The sequence below is a fragment of the Balaenoptera musculus genome, chromosome 11, assembly GCF_009873245.2.
Source record: "Balaenoptera musculus isolate JJ_BM4_2016_0621 chromosome 11, mBalMus1.pri.v3, whole genome shotgun sequence".
In the NCBI taxonomy this organism is placed as follows: domain Eukaryota; kingdom Metazoa; phylum Chordata; class Mammalia; order Artiodactyla; family Balaenopteridae; genus Balaenoptera; species Balaenoptera musculus.
The window spans coordinates 68,997,758-69,015,509 of record NC_045795.1 but is presented as its reverse complement, the minus strand read 5'-3'; the positions used below and the strand labels follow the sequence as shown (position 1 = coordinate 69,015,509).

Sequence of the window (17,752 nt, the reverse complement as noted above, 5' to 3'; positions counted from 1 at the left end):
TTAGTCTTTCATCATTGAGTACAAAGTCAGCTGTGGGTATTTCATAGATTGCCTTTATCAGGAAGTTCTCTTCCATTCTTTAAGTACACAGAGATTTTATGGATGTTGTATATATCCAAATGCTTTCTGCATTAACTATGATGATTGTATGTTTTTTCTTTTTTGGTATGTTAAGCCACTGACTGATTTTCAAATGTTGAACTGATCTTACATTCCTGGAATAAAACTCTAGTTGGTTATGATGTATGTTTTTTGTTTGTTGCTGGATTTGATTTGCTAAAATTTTAAGATTTTTGCATCTTTGTTCATGGTGGATATTGGTCTATAGTTTTCTTGTGATATCTTTGGTTTTGATAACAGAATACTGCTGGCTTTATAAAATGAGTTGGGAAGTGTTCTCATATGTTGTCTATAGAATTGGTATTATTCCATTTTGAATGTTTCTTAGCTTTTACCAATGTAGTCTAGAGTTTTCTTTGTGGGAGAAATTTAAGTTAATGAATTTAATTGTTTTAATAAATATATACAGCTATTTAGGTTATATACTTCTTGAGTGAACTTTGATAATCTTTCAAAAAATGTATCCATATCATCTTAATTATCAAATGTATTGCCGTAAAGTTGTCATAATAGTCTTACTATCTGTAGAATATGTAAGGATGTTCCCTCTGTCATTGTCAGTGTTGGTAATTTGTGTCATCCTTCTTCTTTTCTTTGCCTGGGTAGAGGTTTATTAATTTTATTAATTGTTTTAAAGAACTTCATTTTGGTTTTATTAATTTTTTCCATTTTTAAATTTGTTTTCAGTTTTATTGATTTGTACTGTTATGTTTATTACTTTCTTCTGATCACCATGGGACCAATTTTTGTTTTTTCTGACTTTTTAAAGGTGAAAGTATAAATCCTCAATTCGAGATCTGACTTTTCTAATGTAAGCATTTTAATGCTGTATTTTTCACTCAGAGCAATGCTTTCCTACATCCCACACATTTCTGTCTGTTGTGTTTTCATTTTCATTCACTTCAAACATTTGCTAATTTCTCTTGTGATTTCTTCTTTGACCTGGGTTATTTAAAAGTGTATTGTTTAATTTCTTAATATTTAGGGATTTTTTCAGATATACTTTTATTATTTATTTCTAAGTCAATTCTTTTGTGGGTAGAGAACATACTTTGTAGCATTTCAGTCCTCTTAAATTTTTTGAGGGTTTTAAAAAAATTTATTTATTTTTTATTTTTATTTTTATTTTTGGCTGTGTTGGGTCTTTGTTGCTGTGCACGGGCTTTCTCTGGTTGTGGCGAGTGAGGGCTACTCTTCGTTGCAGTGCACAGGCTTCACATTGTAGTGGCTCCTCTTGTTGTGGAGCATGGGCTCTAGGCACGTGGGCTTCAGTAGTTGTGGCACACAGGCTCAGTAGTTGTGGCACGTGAGCTCTAGAGCACAGGCTCAGTAGTTGTGGTGCATGGTCTTAGTTGCTCCGTGGCATGTGGGATATTCCCGGGCCAGGGCTCGAACCCATGTCCCCTGCATTGGCAGGCATATTCTTAACCACTGTGCCACCAGGGAAGCCCCTGTTGAGATTTTTATAATGGCCCAGAATACTGTCTGTCTTGGTGATGTACACTTGTGAAGGACATGTATTCTACTGGTGTTTGGGTGTTCATACTAAGTGTTAATTAGGTCAACTTAGTTCATAATGTTGTTTAAGTCTTGTATATTCTTACGGACTTTTTATCTAGTAGTTTTATCTATTATGGAGAGGGGAGTATTAAAATCTCCAAGAGTAATTGTGTATTTATTCATTTTTCATTTCAGTTTTATCAATTTATGCTTCATGCTTTGGAAGCTCTACTAGACACATATACACACACAGTCGTTTTTTCTTTATGATATATTGACCTCTTTATCATTTTGAAATGTATTCTAAACCTTGGTTAATATTCTTTATACTAAAGTCTACATTGTCTGGTATTAATGTAGTCACTCGCTTTTTTGTTTAGTGTTTGTGTAGTATATATTTTTTTCCATTTTCTTATTTGTTACTTACGTCTTTATATTTAAAGTGGGTTTTCCTAGTGGGCATAGAGAGAACCTACCTCAACATAATAAAGGCCATATACGACAAACCCACAGCAAACATCATTGTCAGTGGTGAAAAACTGAAAGCATTTCCTCTAAGATCAGGAATGAGACAAGGTTGTCCACTCTCGCCACTATTATTCAACATAGTTTTGGAAGTCCTAGCCATGGCAATCAGAGAAGAAAAAGAAATAAAAGGAATACAACCACCAGCCAACTATTTTACATTCAGTAGTGTATATTTGTTGATGCTACTCTCACATTGCCCCAGCTTCTCCCTCCCACCCCATGTCATCAAGTCCATTCTCTATGTCTACCTCTTTATTCCTGCCCTGCAACTAGGTTCTTCAGAACCTTTTTTTTTAAACTTTTTTAGATTCCATATATATGCGTTAGCATACAGTATTTGTTTTTCTCTTTCTGACTTACTTCACTCTGTATGACAGACTGTAGGTCCATCCACCTCACTACAAATAACGCAGTTTTGTTTCTTTTTATGGTTGAGTAATAGTCCATTGTATATATGTGCCACATCTTCTTCATCTATTCATCTATCGATGGACATCTAGGTTGGTTCCATGTCCTGGCTATTGTAAATAGTGGGCCAGTGAACATTGTGGTGCATGTCTCGTTTTGAATTATGGTTTTCTCAGGGTATATACCCAGCAGTGGGATTGCTGGGTCATATGGTTGTTCTATTTTTAAGGAACCTCCATACTGTTTTCCATAGTGGTTGTATCAATTTACATTCCCACCAACAGTGTAGGAGGGTTCCCTTTCACCACACGCTTTCCAGCATTTACTGTTTCTAGCTTTTTTGATGATGGCCATTCTGACCAGCATGAGGTGATACCTCATTGTAGTTTTGATTTGCGTTTCTCTAATAATTAGTGATGTTGAGCATCTTTTCATGTGCCTCTTGACCATCTGTATGTCTTCCTTGGTGAAATGTCTATTTATGTCTTCTGCCCCTTTTTTAACTGGATTGTTTGTTTTTTTGATATTGAGCTCCATGAGCTGTTTGTATATTTTAGAGATTAATCCTTTGTCTGTTGTTTCATTTGCAAATATTTTCTCCCATTCTGAGGGTTGTCTTTTTGTCTTGTTTATGGTTTCCTTTGCTGTGCAAAAGCTTTTCAGTTTAATTAAGTCCCATTTGTTTATTTTTGTTTTTATTTCCATTTCTCTAGGAGGTGGGTCAAAAAGGATCTTGCTGTGATTTATGTCATAGAGTGTTCTGCCTATGTTTTCCTCTAAGAGTTTGATAGTGTCTGGCCTTACATTTAGGTCTTTAATCCATTTTGAGTTTATTTTTGTGTATGGTGTTAGGGAGTGTTCTAATTTCATTCTTTTACATGTAGCTGTCCAGTTTTCCCAGCACCACTTATTGAAGAGGCAGTCTTTTCTCCATTGTATGTTCTTGCCTCCTTTGTCGTAAATTAGGTGCCCATATGTGCGTGGTTTTCTCTCTGGGCATTCTATCCTGTACAATTGATCTATATTTCTGTTTTTGTGCCAGTACCATACTGACTTGATTACTGCAGCTTTGTGGTATAGTTTGAAGTTGGGGAGCCAGATTCCTCCAACTCCGTTTTTCTTTCTCAAGATTGCTTTGGCTTCTGCCCATTCTTTGATTGGGTTGTTTGGTTTTTTGTTATTGAGTTGTATGAGCTCTTCGTATATTTTGGAGATTAAGCCCTTGTCTGTCGCATCATTAGCAAATATTTTCTCCCATTCTGTATGTTGTCTTTTTGTTTTGTTTATGGTTTCCTTTGCTGTGCAAAAGCTTGTATGTTTGATTATGTCGCATTTGTTTATTTTTGTTTTTATTTTTTTTGCCTTGGGAGACTGACCTAGGAAATCATTGGTATGATTTATGTTAGAGAATGTTTTGTGTATGCTCTCTTCCAGGAGTTTTATGGTGTCATGTCTTATGTTTAAGTCTTTAAGCCATTTGAGTTTATTTTTGTGCATGGTGTGAGAGTGTGTACTAACTCCATTGATATACATGCAGCTGTTCAACTTTCCCAGCACCACTTGCTGAAGAGACTGTCTTTTTCCTATTTTATATTCTTGCCTCCTTTGTTGAAAAGTAAATGACCATAGATGTGTGGGTTTATTGCTGGGCTCTCTATTCTGTTCCATTGATCTGTATGTCTGTTTTGGTACCAATACCATACTGTGTTGATTACTGTAGCTTTGTAGTATTGTCTGAATTCTGGGAGAGTTCTGCCTCCTGCTTAGTTTTCTTTCCTCAGGATTGCTTTGGCAATTTTGGGTCTTTTATTGTTCCATATACATTTTTGGTTGATTTGTTCTAGTTCTATGAAAAATGTCATGGGTAATTTGATAGAGATTGTATTAAATCTGTAGATTGCTTTGGGTAGTATTGCCATTTTAACAATACTCTTCCAGTCCCAGAGCATGGGATATCATTCCATTTCTTTGAATCCTCTTTTATTTCCTTTATTAATGTTTTATAGTTCTCAGCATATAAGTCTTTCACCTCCTTGGTCAGGTTTATTCCTAGGGTTTTTTTTTTTTTTTTTTGGTGCTATTCTAAAAGTTATTTTTGTTTCCTATTCTATTCCTTTATTTATTTATTTATTTTAAAATTCCTGTATTCTTTTATTTTTCTTAACATCTTTATTGGAGTATAATTGCTTTATAATGGTGTGTTAGTTTCTGCTTTATAACAAAGTGAATCAGCTATACATATACATATATCCCCATATCTCCTCCCTCTTGTGTCTCCCTGCCACCCTCCCTATCGCACCCCTCTAGGTGGTCACAAAGCACGGAGCTGATCTTCCTGTGCTATGTGGCTGCTTCCCACTAGCTATCTATTTTACATTTGAGAGTGTATGTATGTCCATGCCACTCTCTCACTTCGTCCCAGCTTACCCTTCCCACTCCCCGTGTCCTCAAGTCCATTCTCTACATCTGCGTCTTTATTCCTGTCCTGCCCCTAGGTTCTTCAGAACCTTTTGTTTTTTTTTTAGATTCCATATATATGTGTTAACATAAGGTATTTGTTTTTCTCTTTCTGACTTCTTTCACTCTGTATGACAGACTGTAGGTCCATCCACCTCACTACAGGTAACTCAATTTCATTTCTTTTTATGGCTGAGTAATATTCCATTGTATATATGTGCCCCATCTTCTTTATCCATTCATCTGTCGAGGGACACTTAGGTGGCTTCCATGTCCTGGCTATTGTAAATAGTGCTGCAGTGAACATTGTGGTACATGACTCTTTATGAATTATGGTTTTCTCAGGGTATATGCCCAGTGGTGCGATTGCTGGGTCATATGGTAGTTCTATTTTTAGTTTTTAAGGAACCTCCATACTGTTCTCCATAGTGGCTGTATCAATTTACATTCCCACCAACAGTGCAAGAGAGTTCCCTTTTCTCCACACCCTCTCCAGCATTTATTGTTTGTAGATTTTTTGATGATGGCCATTCTGACCGGTGTGAGGTGATACCTCATTGTAGTTTTGATTTGCATTCCTCTAATGATTAGTGATGTTGAGCATCCTTTCATGTGTTTGTTGGCAATCTGTATATGTTCTTTGGAGAAATGTCTATTTAGGTCTTCTGCCCATTTTTGGATTGGGTTGTTTGTTTTTGATATTGAGCTGCATGAGCTGCTTGTAAATTTTGGAGATTAATCCTTTGTCAGTTGCTTCATATGCAAATATTTTCTCCCATTCTGAGGGTTGTCTTTTCATCTTGTTTATGGTTTCCTTTGCTGTGCAAAAGCTTTTCAGTTTCATTAGGTCCCATTTGTTTATTTTTGTTTTTATTTCCATTTCCCTAGGAGGTGAGTCAAAAAAGATCTTGCTGTGATTTATGTCATAGAGTGTTCTTCCTATGTTTTCCTCTAAGAGTTTGATAGTGTCTGGCCTTACATTTAGGTCTTTAATCTATTTTGAATTTATTTTTGTGTATGGTGTTAGGGAGTGTTCTAATTTCATTCTTTTACATGTAGCTGTCCAGTTTTCCCAGCACCACTTATTGAAGAGGCTGTCTTTTCTCCATTGTATATTCTTGCCTCCTTTATCAAAAATAAGGTGACCATATGTGCGTGCGTTTATCTCTGGGCTTTCTATCCTGTTCCATTGATCTATATTTCTGTTTTTGTGCCAGTACCATACTGTCTTAATTACTGTAGCTTTGTAATATAGTCTGAAGTCTGGGAGCCTGATTCCTCCAGCTCTGTTTTTCTTTTTCAGGATTGCTTTGGCTATTCGGGGTCTTTTGTGTTTCCATACAGATTGTGAAATTTTTTGTTCTAGTTCTGTGAAAAATGCCAGTGGTAATTTGATAAGGATTGCATTGAATCTGTAGATTGCTTTGGGTAGTATAGTCATTTTCACAGTGTTGATTCTTCCAATCCAAGAACATGGTATATCTCTCCATCTGTTTGTATCATATTTAATTTCTTTTATCAGTATCTTATAGTTTTCTATGTACAGGTCTTTTGTCTCCTTAGGTAGGTTTATTCCTAGGTTTTTTATTCTTTTTGCTGCAATGGTAAATGGGAGTGTTTCCTCAATTTCTCTTTCAGATTTTTTACCATTAGTGTATAGGAATGCAAGAGATTCCTGTGCATTGATTTTGTGTCCTGCTACTTTACCAAATTCATTGATTAGCTCTAGTAGTTTTCTGGTAGCATCTTTAGGTTACTCTATTTATAGTATCATGTCATCTGCAAACAGTGACAGTTTTACTTCTTCTTTTCTGATTTGGATTCCTTTTATATCTTTTTCTCCTGTGATTGCTGTGGCTAAAACTTTCAAAACTATGTTGAATAATAGTGGTGAGAGTGGACAACCTTGTTTTGTTCCTGATCTTAGAGGAAATGGTTTCAGTTTTTCACCATTGAGAATGATGTTGGCTGTGGGTTTGTCATATATGGCCTTTATTATGTTGAGGTAAGTTCACTCTATGCCTATTTTCTGGAGGGTTTTTTTATCATAAATGGGTGTTGAATTTTGTCAAAAGCTTTTTCTGCATCTGTTGAGATGATCATATGGTTTTTCTCCTTCATTTGTTAATATGGTTTATCACATTGATTGATATGCATATATTGAAGAATCCTTGCATTCTGGGATAAACCCCACTTGATCATGGTATATGATCCTTTTCATGTGCTGTTGGATTCTGTTTGCTAGTATTTTGTTGAGGATTTTTGCATCTATGTTCATCAGTGATATTGGCCTGTAGTTTTCTTTCTTTGTGACATCTTTGTCTGGTTTTGGTATCAGGGTGATGGTGACCTCGTAGATGAGTTTGAGAGTGTTCCTACCTCTGCTATATTTTGGAAGAGTTTGAGAAGGATGGGTGTTAACTATTCTCTAAGTGTTTGATAGAATTTGCCTGTGAAGCCATCTGGTCCTGGGCTTTTGTTTGTTGGAAGATTTTTTTTTTCTTTATTTTTGGGTGCGTTGGGTCTTCGTTGCTGCACACGGGCTTTCTCTAGTTGCGGCGAGCGGGGGCTACTCTTCGTTGCGGTGCGCGGGCTTCTCACTGCAGTGGCCTCTCTTGTTGTGGAGCACGGGCTCTAGGTGCACGGGCTTCAGTAGTTGTGGCACGCGGGCTCAGTAGTTGTGGCTCATGGGCTCTAGAGCGCAGGCTCAGTAGTTGTGGTGCATGGGCTTAGTTGCTCCGCAGCATGTGGGATCTTCCCGGACCAGGGATAGAACCCGTGTCCCCCGCATTGACAGGCAGATTCCCAACCACTGCACCACCAGCGAAGCCCTGTTGCAAGATTTTTAATCACAGTTTCAATTTCAGTGCTTGTGACTGGTCTGTTGATATTTTCTATTTATTCCTGGTTCAGTCTTGGAAGCTTGTGCTTTTCTAAGAATTTGTCCATTTCTTCCAGGTTGTCCATTTTATTGGTATATAGTTGCTTGTAGTAATGTCTCGTGATCCTTTTTATTTCCGCAGTGTCAGTTGTTACTTCTCCTTTTCATTTCTAATTTTATTGATTTGAGTCTTCTCCCTTTTTTTTCTTTATGAGTCTGGCTAATGGTTTATCAATTTTGTTTATCTTCCTCAAAGAACCAGCTTTTAGCTTTATTGATATTTGCTATTGTTTCATTCATTTCTTTTTCATTTATTTCTGCTCTGATCTTTATGATTTCTTTCCCTCTGCTAACTTTAGGGGTTTTTTGTTCTTCTTTCTCTAATTGCTTTAGGTGTAAGGTTAGGTTGTTTATTTGAGATGTTTCTTTTTTCTTGAGGTAAATTTGTATTTCTATAAACTTCCCTCTTAGAACTGCTTTTACTGCATCCCATAGGTTTTGGGTCATTATGTTTTCATTGCCATTTGTTTCTAGGTATTTTTTGATTTCCTCTTTGATTTCTTCAGTGATCTCTTGGTTATATAGTAGTGTATTGTTTAGCCTCCATATGTTTGTATTTTTTACAGATTTTTTCCTGTAATTAATATCTAGTCTCATAGCGTTGTGGTAGGAAAAGATACTTGATACAATTTCAATTTTCTTAAATATACCAAGGCTTGCTTTGTGACCCAAGATATGATCTATTCTGGAGAATGTTCCATGAGCACTTGTGAAGAAAGTGTAATCTGCTGTTTTTTTGGATGAAATGTCCTATAAATATCAATTAAGTGCATCTTGTTTAATGTGTCATTTAAAGCTTGTGTTTCCTTATTTATTTTCCTTTTGGATGATCTGTCCATTGGTGACAGTGGGGTGTTAAAGTCTCCTCCTATGATTGTGTTACTGGCGATTTCCCCTTTTATGGCTGTTAGCATTTGCTTTATGTATTGAGGTGCTCCTATGTTGTGTGCATAAATTGTTACAATTGTTATATCTTCTTCTTGGATTGATCCCTTGATCATTATGTAGTGTCCTTCTTTGTCTCTTGTAATAGTCTTTATTTTAAAGTCTATTTTGTCTGATGTGAGAATTGCTACTCCAGCTTTCTTTTGATTTCCATTTGCATGGAATATCTTTTTCCATCCCTTCACTTCAGTCTGTATGTTTCCCTTGGTCTGAAGTGGGTCTCTTGTAGACAGCATATATATGGGTCTTGTTTTCGTATCCATTCAGCCAGTCTGTGTCTTTTGGTTGGAGCATTTAATCCATTTACCTTTAAGGTATTTATCAATATGTATGTTCCTATTACCATTTTCTTAATTGTTTTGGGTTTGTTATTGTAGGTCTTTTCCTTCTCTTCTGTTTCCTGCCTAGAGGAGTTCCTTTAGCATTTATTGTAAAGCTGCTTTGGTGGTGCTGAGTTCTCTTAGTTTTTGCTTGTCTTTAAAGGTTTTAATTTCTCTGTCTAATCTGAATGAGATCCTTGCTGCATAGAGCAATTCTGGTTGTAGCTTTTTCCCTTTCATCACTTTAAACATGTCCTGCCACTCCCTTCTGGCTTGCAGAGTTTCTGCTGAAAGATCAGCTGTTAAGCTTATGGGGATTCCCTTGTATGTTATATGTTGTTTTTCCTTTCCTGCTTTTAATGTTTTTCCTTTGCATTTAATTTTTGATAGTTTGATTAATATGTGTCTTGGCACATTTCTCCTTGGATTTATCCTGTATGGGACTCTCTGCACTTCCTGGACTTGACTGACTATTTCCTTACCCATATTAGGGAAGTTTTCAAGTATAATCTCTTCAAATATTTTCTCAGTCCCTTTCTTTTTCTCTTCTTCTTCTGGGACCCCTATAATTTGAATGTTGGTGCATTTAATATTGTCCCAGAGGTCTCTGAGACTGTCCTCAATTCTTTTCATTCTTTTTTCTTTATTCTGCTCTGTGGTAGTTATTTCCAGTATTTTATCTTCCAGGTAAGTTATCCATTCTTCTGCCTCAGTTATTCTGCTATTGATTCCTTCTAGAGAATTTTTAATTTCATTTATTGTGTTGTTCATCAATGTTTGTTTGCTCTTTTGTTTTTCTAGGTCCTAAAAGTTATTTTTTTTTTCATTCCCTTTCTGATATTTCATTGTTAGTGTAAAGAAATGTGGGGAAGGGAGTGATAGTTTGCGAGTTTGGGATTGACATTTGCACACTGCTGTATTTAAAATAGATAACCAACAAGGATCTACTGTTTAAAAAGATGCAACCAATTTCTGAATGTTAATCTTTTATCCTGCTACTTTGTTGAATTCATTTATTAGATCTAGTAGTTTTTGTTGAAGTTCTTAGGGTTTTCTATATATAGTATCATGTCATTTGCATATAGTGTCAGTTTTACCTCTTCCCCTCCAAATGAATACGTTTTATTTACTTTTTTCTTGTCTGATTGCTATGGCTAGGACTTCCAATACTATGTTGAATATAAGTGGTGAGAGTGGGCATCCTTGTCTTGTTCCAGATTTTAGTGGGAAGGGTTTCAGCTTTTCACCATTGAGTATTATATTGGCTGTGGGTTTGTCAGAAATGGCTTTTATTATGTTGAGATATGTTCTCTCTGTACCTACTTTGGTAACAGTTTTTATCATGACTGGATGTTGAATTTTGTCAAATGCTTTTCTGCCTTTATTGAGATGGTCATGTGGTTTTTGACTTTTCTTTTGCTTATGTGGTGTATTACATTGATTGATTTGCATATGTTGAACTACCCTTTTGAACTTGGGATGAATCCCACTTCATTGTGGTGTATGACCTTTTTTATGTGTTGTTGGATTTGGTTTGCTAATATTTTATTGAGGATTTTTGCATCTAGATTCATCAAAGATATTGGCCTGTAATTTTCTTATTTGGTGGTATCTTTGTCTGGTCTTGATATCAGGGTGATGGTGGCTTCATAGAATGTCTTTGGGAGTGTACCCTGCCATTGAATCTTTTGCAAGAGTTTGAGAAGGATCACTATAAGTTCTTCTTTGTATGTTTGGTAGAATTCGCGTGTGAAGCCATCTGGTCCTGGACTTTGGTTCGTAGGGAGTTTTTTTGTTTTGTTTTTTGTTTGTTTTTACAGATTCTATTTCACTTCTAGTGATCAGTCTGTTCAAATTAACTATTTCTTCTTGATTTAATTTTGGTGGGCTTTATGTTTCTAGAAAGTTGTCCATTTCTTCTTGGTTGTCAAATGTGTTGGCATATAATTGTTCATAGTATTCTCTTATGGTTTTTTTTTTTTAATTAAAAAAAATTTTTTTTGGCCACACCATGCATCTTGCAGGATCTCAATTCCCCAACCAGGGATCAAACTTGGGCCCACAGCAGTGAAAGTGCCAAGCCCTAATCACTGGACTGCCAGGGAATTCCCTCTCTTATGGGTTTTGTTTGTTTGTTTTTGTATTTCTGCATTATCAGTTGAGATTTCTCCTTTTTCATTTCTTATTTTGTTTATTTGGGTTCTCTCTCTTTTCTTCTGGTGAGCCTGACCAGAGGTTTGTCAATTTTGTTTACCCTTTCAAAGAACCAGCTCTTGATTTTATTGATTTTTTTTAATTTTTTTAATCTCTATTTTATTTATTTCCTCCTGCGTCTTTATTATTTCCTTCCTTTTGCTGACTTTAGGTTTTGTTTGTTCTTCTTTTTCTAATTCTTTTAGGTGGTATGTTAGGTTGTTTATTTGAGATTTTTCTTATTTTTTAAGGAAGGCCTGTATCACTATGAACTTCCCTCTAAGAACTGCTTTTGCTGCATCCCATAAATTTTGTATGATTGTCTTTTCATTGTCGTTTATCTCAAGGTATTTTTAAATTTCCATTTTGATTTCCTTGTTGACCCATTGGTTTTTTAGTAGCATGATGTTTGGTCTCCATGAAATTATATTTTTCTCATTTCTTTTCCTGTGGTTGATTTCTAGTTTCATGCTGTTGTGGTCAGAGAAGATGCTTGAAATAATTGCTATACTCTTAAATTTGCTGAGATTAGTTTTGTGCCCTAGTATGTGGTCAATCCTAGAGACTGTCCCATGTGCACTTGAAAAAAATGTGGGGTTTTTTTTGATGTAATATCCTGAAAATATCAATTAAATCTGTTCTATTGTATCATTTAGGATCTCTGTTGCCTTATTGATTTTCTGTCTAGGAGATCTGTCCACTGATGTGAGTGGGGTGTTAAAGTCTCCTATTGCATTCCCATCAGTTTCTCCCTTTATGTCTGTTAGTATTTGTTTTATGTATTTGGGTGCTCCTATATTGGGTGCATATATGTTGACGAGTGTAAAATCCTCTTCTTGTATTGACCCTTTTACCATTATTTACCATTATTACCATTAGTGTCCTTCTTTATCTTTCTCTATGGCCTTTGTTTTAAAGTCTATTTCGTCTGATATGAGTATTGCAACTCTCACTTTCTTGTCATTTCCGTTTGCATGAAATATCTTCTTCCATCCCCTTGCTTTGAATCTATGTGTGTCCTTTCTGTAAGGTGGGCCTCTTGTAGGCAGCATATTGTAGGCTCTTGTTTTTTTAATCCAGTCTGCCACTCTACGTCTTTTGATTGGAGGGTTCAGTCCATTGACATTTAAGGTAATTATTGATATATATGTATTTATTGCCATTTTAAATCTTGTTTTCCAGTTGACTCTATGTTTCTTTTTTGTTCCTTTTTCTTTTTGTGGTTTGATGATTTCCTTTTATTTTATACTTGTGTTCTCTTCTTTTTGTTTTTTGTGAATCTATTGTATGTTTTTGATTTGTGGTTGCCCTGTTTTTCAAGTATGTTAACCCCTTCCTATATCTTCTTGCTTTAGACTTATAGTCATATAGGTTCAAACATATTCTTTAAAAAAAAAAACAAAAACTACATTTTCTTACTCTCCTTCCCCACATTTTATGATTTTGATGTCCTTTTTTACATTTTCATGTTTATCCTTTTTCTGTTCTTTTGTTTATCATCGCTTTCACAAATAGGTTTTTGTTTTTGTTTTTTTCTTTTTGATCTGTATACTGGCTAATTTAAGTGATTTACTTTCCAATTGTAATTTCCTCCTTTCTATATCTTCTTGCTTCTTTTCTATCTAAAGAAGACCTTTCAATATTTCTTTTAGGTTAGATTCAGTATTGCTGTATTCTTTTAGCTTTTGCTTCTCTGAAAAATTCTTTATTTCTTCTCCTATTCTAAATGATAATCTTGCTGGGTAGAGTATTCTAGATTGCAGATTTTTCTCTTTTAAGACTTTGAAAATATTTTGCCACTCCCTTCTGGCCTGCAGTGTTTCTGTAGAGAAATCAGCTGATAGCCTTATGGGGTTTCCCTTGTAATTAACTCTTTGTTTTTCTCTTGTTGCCTTTAGAATCCTCTCTTTATCTTTAACTTTTGCCATTTTTATTATCATATGTCTTGGTGCAGGTCTGTTTGGGTTCATCTTGTTTGAGACCCTCTGTGCTTCCTGTACCTGGATATCTGTTTCCTTCTTTAGGTTTGGGAAGTTTTCAGCCATAATTTTTTTAGATACATTTTCAATCCCCTTTTCTCTGTCTTCTCCTTCTTCAATCCCTATTATGTGTAGATTGGCATGCTTTATGTTATCTTATATTGCTTTCTTTTTTTTTTTTCATTTGGCTTTCTGTTTGCTGTTTTGATTGGGTAATTTCTATTATTCTGTCTTCCAGATCATTTATTCTTTCTTCTGCATCGTGCATTCTGCTATTCATTGCCTTTAGCTCAGCTTTCATCTCAGCAAATGAATTTTCTAATTTTTCTTGGCTTCTCCTTATAGTTTCTAGTTCCTTTTTTACAGTAATCTGCATTTCTCTTGATAGCCTTTCTTAATTCCTTCAGTATTTTCATTTTTACCTTTTTTTTTTAACATCTTTATTGGAGTGTAATTGCTTTACAATGTTGTGTTAGTTCACCTCTTTTTTGAACTTGGTGTCTGTTAGACTGAAGAGGTCTGTTTCATTGTTTGTTCCTTCAGGGGAATTCTCTTGGTCTTTTAACTGGGAGTGGTTCCTCTGCTTCTTCATTTGGCTTATATTTCTCTTACTCTGTGAGTTTAGGAGAAACAATTATCTACTGTAGTCTTGGAGGGCTATTTATATGCGGGAGCATCCCTATGTAGCATGTGTGGGTTTAATTTTTTTTGGTGTGAGGGCTGTTTTTGGTTTGGATGCTTGCTGTCTCTTTCCTCAGCATGTGCTGGCCGTTATCCCCTTGACAGGGGGTGTGCAGGTGTGTGGCCCACACGGGCTCCCGGGAAGGCAGGGGCAGTGTTTGTTGCCCAGTCAATGGACCCTCAGTGGCAGCAACAGTCCATGCCCGCCTCTGGAGTCCAAGGTGGCAACGGTGGCTCGCACCAGCCCTCAGAGCTCCAGTAGGCGGTGCCCTACATGGCGAAAGAAGCTCCTATGGTGGCCCTGCCCCTCTCTTTGCATGCCACCCAACAACACCCAGGCTTTTTCCCATACTCCCTCGGTTGTGGCGAGCACACCCTGGCCCCCTCAGGCTGTCTTGACACAGCCAATCCCAGTCCTCTCCCTGGTCTGACCTCCAAAGCCCAAGCCTCAGCCCTCAGTCCCTGCCGCCAGTGAGGGGACTTAGCAGTGTGCAGAAACATTCCCTCTTTCACAGCTCCCTCCTGGGGGCACAGGTCCTACCCCAATTCCTTTCTCTCTCTCTCTCTTTTTTTTCTTTTGTCCTACTCACTGATGTGGAGATTTTCTTGCTCTTTTGGAAGCCTGAGGTCTTTTGCCAGCGTTCAGTAGGTATTCTGTGAGAATCGTTCCACATGTAGATGTATTTTTGATGTATTTGTGGGAGAAGGTGAGCTTCCTGTCCTACTCCCCCACCATCTAGATCCAATCCTGTATTGTAAGTTTTCTGATGAGAAGTTTGCAGCCACTCTTAAATTTATTACTCTGTACATATGTTTTTTTTGGGGGGGTGGGCAGCTGCTTTGATGATTTTTTCCTGGGGTTTCCGCAGTTTGACTGTGATGTACCTAGATGTGTTTCTCTGTGTATTGATCTTGCTGGGGATGCTCTAAGCTTCTTGAATCTGTGGTGTTTTTGTCTTGCATTAATATTGGAAAAGTCTTAGCAATTATCTCTTCAGATAGCTTTTCTCCCCTGTTCTTTCTCTGTCCTTCTCTGCCTCTCTCTCCCCTTCTCCCTCTGCTCCTCTCTCCCCCTCTTCTTTTTTCCCTTTATCCCTTTCCTACTTCTGGGACTCCAGTTGTCTATACTTTAGACAGTTTGATATCATCCCATACTCTGAGTTGCTCTTTTCTCTCTCTCTCCCCCTCTTTCACTCCTTCTTCTGTTTTTATTTCCATTTGGATAATTTTTATTAACCTAATGTTCGGTTTCACTTACTGTTTTCTCTGCTATGTCCAGTCAAATTATTCATTTCTGGTAATTAAAAAAATTTTTTTTTTATTTTTAGCAGTTCTGTTTGTGCCTTTTTTAATAGTTGCCAACTTTTTGCTGAAATTGCCTATCTGTTCAACATGTCCACCTTTTCAATTAAATCTTTTAAGATGTTAAACTTGGTTATTTTAAAGTCTTTGTTTGATAGTTCTAACATCTGGATGGGTCCCCTTGGTCTGGTTCTGTTAACTACTTTCTCTTTATAATGAGTCATTTCTTTTTCTTATTTCTGTGTCTATTAATTTTTTTATTGAATGCATGATCTTGTGTGTACCAGGATAGTAGGGACTGAGGCAGATAGCGTTTATGCCTAGAAAAGGGCATGCCTTTTATTCTATCAGGTCGTTAGCGTGGAGTGTTGAGTCAACCCAGTTGGGAGTTGCACTGTGGGCTGCTGCTGCCTTGTGCTAGCATGAGGCCTGGAGCGCTGGAAGGTTCTCAGAATTCCTGCTTCAGATTTAGCTTTTAGGAGGCCTTGCTGCCTCTTTCTCCTGTGCCTGCAGGAATGGGGGGGTGTGGAACCTTTCTCTCCACTCTCACCTCTTAGTCTGCCTCCAGTGATAGGCTACTGCTGTTACTTGATATAGGCTCGTGGAAGGGGTGGAGGGATTTATCAGGGTTTTCCTGTTCTCCTGTTGCAGCCTCAGTCTTGGGTGGGCCTTGTGTGCCTGAGCCTCATGGGTGGGGCTTTCTCAGAGGTTCCTGTGTCAGTGGAGGTCTTGATGGGATATCTCGGCTCTTTTCCACCTCTGTGCACTGAGCATGTTGGGATTAATATGAACATTGCTGGGAAGGGATCCTCCAGAAGTTATTGGTGTTTGTTAAAACTCCAGCACTCAACAGAGTGATCTTGAAAGATTGTAGCTCTGACCCCATCCCCTGCTGAAAAGCCCTCTCATGCACTCTGGGGCCCTTAGGTCAAAGGCTTTGAGCTCTTTAGTCTCCAGCCTCTCACCCTGACCTTCCTTTGGTTATTTATGTAAGTCTTGTCTGTCTCCCTAGTCCCAGACCATCAGTTTTGAGAGCAGATGTCTTGTTTTCTGAGTATTGCTAGAGAGGAAATGGTGCCTGGCACGTGGTAGGGACTCAGCAACTGCCTTACTGTCTTGAATGGATGAGGAGTGAGGGTAAACCTGGAAAGCCCCTGCTTTCCAGCAGGTAGACTCCTGCCCGGCCTCCAGGTTCATGCACAGATGTCACAGGGAAGCCTTTCTGGGGACCTCGCCACACCAAGCTTGGGGAGGAGACTCTCTCCTGTGCCCCCAGCCCTGTGCTTGTCGGTCCATGTGCAGATCCCACAGGACTGATATCCCCGCTTGTGCTTCCGCTCGCTCCTCCTGGTTCCCCAGGGCAGTGACGTGCCAGCCAGGCCTGCCCCACCCAGCGCCCGGCAGGCACCTGGCGGGCCTGCAGGGGCCCTTTGCTGCCCTAGCTTTGGGTTGATTCTGCGGTGCATGCTGAGTTAAACTTTTCAAAGCCTCTTTTTCTGTTTTAGGGAAAGTGAATCATCACATTCCCCTCCGTGGAAGTAAGAGGACTTGGGCTGGAAGCATGTGGTGCATCCTTCGAGGCTGGAGGCGAGGGAGCCTGGGCCCATGGGGAGCCCTGGGGCAGCACTGGCCCTGGGGCATCCGTGCCCTGGCCAGCGAGCGCCCCCGGATTGGGGGTGAGTACAGCCACGTGGTGGTGGGTGCGGGCTCCGCTGGCTGCGTGCTGGCCAGCCGGCTCACGGAGGACCCCGACAAGCGAGTGCTGCTGCTGGAGGCCGGGCCCAAGGATGTGTACGCGGGGAGCAAGCGGCTCCTGTGGAAGATCCACATGCCCGCGGCCCTCGTGGCCAACCTGTGCGATGACAGGTACAACTGGTGCTACTACACGGAGCCGCAGCCGGGCCTGGACGGCCGCGTGCTGTACTGGCCGCGCGGCCGGGTCTGGGGCGGCTCGTCGTCGCTCAACGCCATGGTCTACGTCCGCGGGCACGCCGAGGACTACGAGCGCTGGCAGCGGGAGGGCGCGGCGGGCTGGGACTACGCACACTGCCTGCCCTACTTCCGCAAGGCGCAGGCGCACGAGCTGGGCGCCGGGAGGTACCGCGGCGGCGACGGTCCCCTGCGGGTGTCCCGGGGCAAGAGCGGCCACCCGCTGCACCGCGCATTCCTGGAGGCGGCGCAGGAGGCCGGCTACCCCCTCACCGAGGACATGAACGGCTTCCAGCAAGAGGGCTTCGGCTGGATGGACATGACCATCCACGAAGGTAGCGCGAGTCCTCTGATTCCCCGTCTCCCAGGTTCCTCCTCTAAGAACGAAACGCTGCTCTATCACAGTCCCGTCCCTCCTGCCCCCAACTGTCATGGTCAGAAGTGTGGAC

At 39.2% G+C, this 17,752-nt stretch overlaps 1 protein-coding gene across 1 annotated transcript in view; it reads left to right on the top strand.

Annotated features, from left to right (window-relative positions):
• The window catches only part of CHDH (choline dehydrogenase), a 61,212-nt gene that overhangs the window by 22,167 nt on the left and 21,293 nt on the right, over nt 1-17,752 (top strand). Inside the window, exon 2 of the mRNA XM_036868417.1 lies at nt 16,880-17,638. Within this exon, the coding sequence (XP_036724312.1) occupies nt 16,936-17,638 (703 nt within the window). The 5' untranslated portion in view covers nt 16,880-16,935. The remainder of the gene's footprint in view (nt 1-16,879; nt 17,639-17,752) is intronic.